Raw genomic sequence first — 3,320 nt, forward strand, 5'->3', positions numbered from 1 at the left:
AGACTCATACTTTAGGAAAAAGAAATTGTGACTAAAAGAAGTTAAATGTCTTTTCTTTGGCTGTAAGACTATATTGTAGTAAACTTGGTAGTCCATTTTCTTCCATGGGTTTGAGCAAAACTAATTTTCTTTGTGTTTCTCCTGGTACCAAGAAAGAAACTTTTATCTGTAAATGTGTTAACAGTTCTTTAGAAATTTACCACTGTGTTGCTTAAGAGTTTCTACATATATTCTAACTTTTATATGTTTTTTTATCAAGAACATATTTATGGATGAATTATATATAATGAAACATTGTGTAATGTGTGTATCTCTCTGTGTTTTAAATACATTGTCAGCATACAGTAGATGTTTACAAAATGTTAACTATTATTATCAGGATTATGTGGATGAATAGAAGGAAAAATACATGGAGAGATTTGTTCATGATGATATTTCCATTTGATTGCTATGTAGTACCAAAAAAAGAGAATGTCATTTTCAATATATATGATTTAAGAGGTATTTTACTGTATCTCTAATATTCTATAATTTTCTTGTAAACCAATTTACCAAATGAGAGAGATGAAAAGAATAGTAAGGATAAGTTTTCATAGAGGAAAGATCTGTGAAAGTAGATGCTTAGAAATGAGGCTTTTGCTTCAATTAAATCACACTTTCTCTTATTTTTTTAATAGGCTTCTACCTATCCATCAAGACAATGGATGTGGTCAATAAGTCCACTGTGTCTGAATTTGTTTTGCTGGGGCTGTCTAATTCCTTGGCACTACAGATGTTTTTCTTTATGGCATTTTCATTGCTTTACATGGCAACAATGGTGGGTAACAGCCTTCTAGTCATTACAGTTATTGCTGACTCTCACCTGCACTCACCCATGTATTTTCTGCTTACCAATCTTTCCATCATTGATATGTCTCTTGCTTCCTTTGCCACCCCCAAGATGATTACAGACTACCTCACTGGCCACAAAACCATCTCATTTGATGGCTGTATTACCCAAATATTCTTCCTACATCTTTTCACTGGTACTGAGATTATTTTATTAATGGCTATGTCCTTTGACAGATATATTGCGATTTGTAAGCCCCTGCATTATGCTTCAATTGTTAGTCCCCAGGTGTGTGTTGCCCTTGTGGTAGCTTCTTGGATTATGGGAATCATGCATTCCATGAGCCAGGTCATATTTGCCCTCACGTTACCATTCTGTGGTCCCAATGAGGTGGACAGCTTTTTCTGTGACCTCCCAGTGGTATTCCAGCTGGCTTGTGTGGACACTTATGTTTTGGGCCTTTTCATGATCTCAACAAGTGGCATCATTGCTCTGTCCTGCTTTATTCTTTTATTTAATTCCTATGTCATTGTCCTGGTTACTATCAAGCAGCATTCTTCCAGAGGATCATCTAAGGCTCTTTCTACCTGTACAGCTCACTTCATTGTTGTCTTCATGTTCTTTGGGCCATGCATTTTTATCTATATGTGGCCACAAAACAGCTTTCTGATAGAGAAGGTCCTGTCTGTGTTTTATACCATCTTTACTCCCATTATGAACCCAGTGATCTATTCTTTGAGGAATCAAGAAGTAAAGACAGCCCTAAAGAAACTGAAGAACAGATTTCTGAATTCCAACAAGGCAACTCCTTCCTGTCATTTTTAGTTTTAACACCCTAGGCATTAAATGCCCTTGTTTTTGTGACACATGGCACTGCTAACAATGCAGTACTAGGCTCTTGTTTCTGCATTTCTTGGCACATTTGAAGTTGCCAAGAACATTTGAGATCAGGGCAATTTTAAAACCGTAATCCTATGTATGTTCAAAATACATTTGAAAATTCAGAAAAGCAAGTTAATGGAAGTAATTAGCTCCAGAGGAAAAAAAAGACTACAAAAATATTAGGAGTGACTTCTTTGGTCAAGACATACCATATTAATAATCAATTCACTGGAAAAGAGGAACAAACATATGAAGGAAAAATAGAGATTGAAGGCAAAATAGAAGGTAATGAAAATTAGGTATAATTAGCAACTGAGTTACTAAGAGTTGCCCCTTAACAATGACACATTAACAAGATTTAACAAGATTTCTGTAATCCTTAAGTATTCTTAATTGCTGGAAATGAGTTTCTTCCTGAAGAGCAATAATTATATATATATATATATATATATATATATATATATATATATATATATGAGAGAGAGAGAAACAGTGACTCAGGAATATAGCTATAGCTATAGCTATAGAGATACATATTTATATAGAGACACATAGTATATATCTATATTTATATATGATATATACTAAAGTGACTCAGGGATCTATATATCTATATATCACATTCAAACTAATTGTGATCTTTTTTCATTAAATAAAGCTTTGGATACATTTTATTATAGATACTGAAGAGATGAAAATAAATATGACACAAGTGTAAAGTCTCCAGTAACCATATTTAGCTAGTAAAAAATGTGGTATTGCCATGATACCTCCTTCTGATCCTGCAGAATGTATAGGGAAGTTAAAGAATTCTGCAAATCAGAAAACATTATGAAATGAGTTGCAAAACTGTATACTTTGTTTCATATAGAAACCATGGAAATTATGCATTGGAAGTTAAAATTATAATGATATTTAAAATATAATTTGATAATATGTTTTAATTTTAAAGTATTATATTGTTTACATTGTGGCCAAAGTACATTTTTGTTTTAATATTTGTATAAAATTAATTTATACTTAGTAAAACACTGTCAATGTAATAAGTATGGTTTTGTGTAAAATAGGTTTTGTTACTGTTTTAATTAATAGCTTTCAGGTACACAAAGTATCACTATCACCTGCTGATAGTTACTCAAATTGCAAGTATTGAAATACATGGTAAATACTGTGATTCTCCTTTATATTTTGTTCTGCAAATTATCTTATTTAAGCTATGGTAAATCCACTATTGTTTAGAAGTTATTTAATAAAATTTATTAAAAACAGTGTCAAATATATTATCCAACTTGTATTCATAAAAGGAAAGATATGTGGTTACCATAGTATTTGCTACATGTCAAGTTGTTTTTCTTTTCCTGTAATGATTGATTAAATGGAAATAACCAATAATTATGTGATTCTTATTGTATTAATTATAGTAATTACTATTTTGAGAGATAATTAAGAAAAGTAAGTTCCTAACTTATCATTTTAAGCCAAATTATAAGTGGAATGTGTTCTGCTTTCATTCGTGTGTTTTTTTATTAATGTATTAAACAAATAAGAAAACAAATTTAGTTTAAAAGTGCATGTTATTGTGCTTAAGACAGGCAATTTTGAAGTAAAT

At 31.3% G+C, this 3,320-nt stretch overlaps 1 protein-coding gene across 1 annotated transcript; it reads left to right on the forward strand.

Annotated features, from left to right (window-relative positions):
• Positions 1–700: 700 nt before the first annotated feature.
• On the forward strand, positions 701–1,654 carry LOC308646069 (olfactory receptor 4K2; the record flags this gene model as incomplete). The annotated part of the gene is made up of 1 exon (XM_081288607.1): positions 701–1,654. One exon carries the CDS (start codon positions 701–703, stop codon positions 1,652–1,654), a length of 954 nt encoding a protein of 317 aa, XP_081144733.1.
• Positions 1,655–3,320: the final 1,666 nt, after the last annotated feature.

The sequence above is a fragment of the Spermophilus citellus genome, assembly GCF_964194105.1.
Source record: "Spermophilus citellus genome assembly, chromosome: 4".
In the NCBI taxonomy this organism is placed as follows: domain Eukaryota; kingdom Metazoa; phylum Chordata; class Mammalia; order Rodentia; family Sciuridae; genus Spermophilus; species Spermophilus citellus.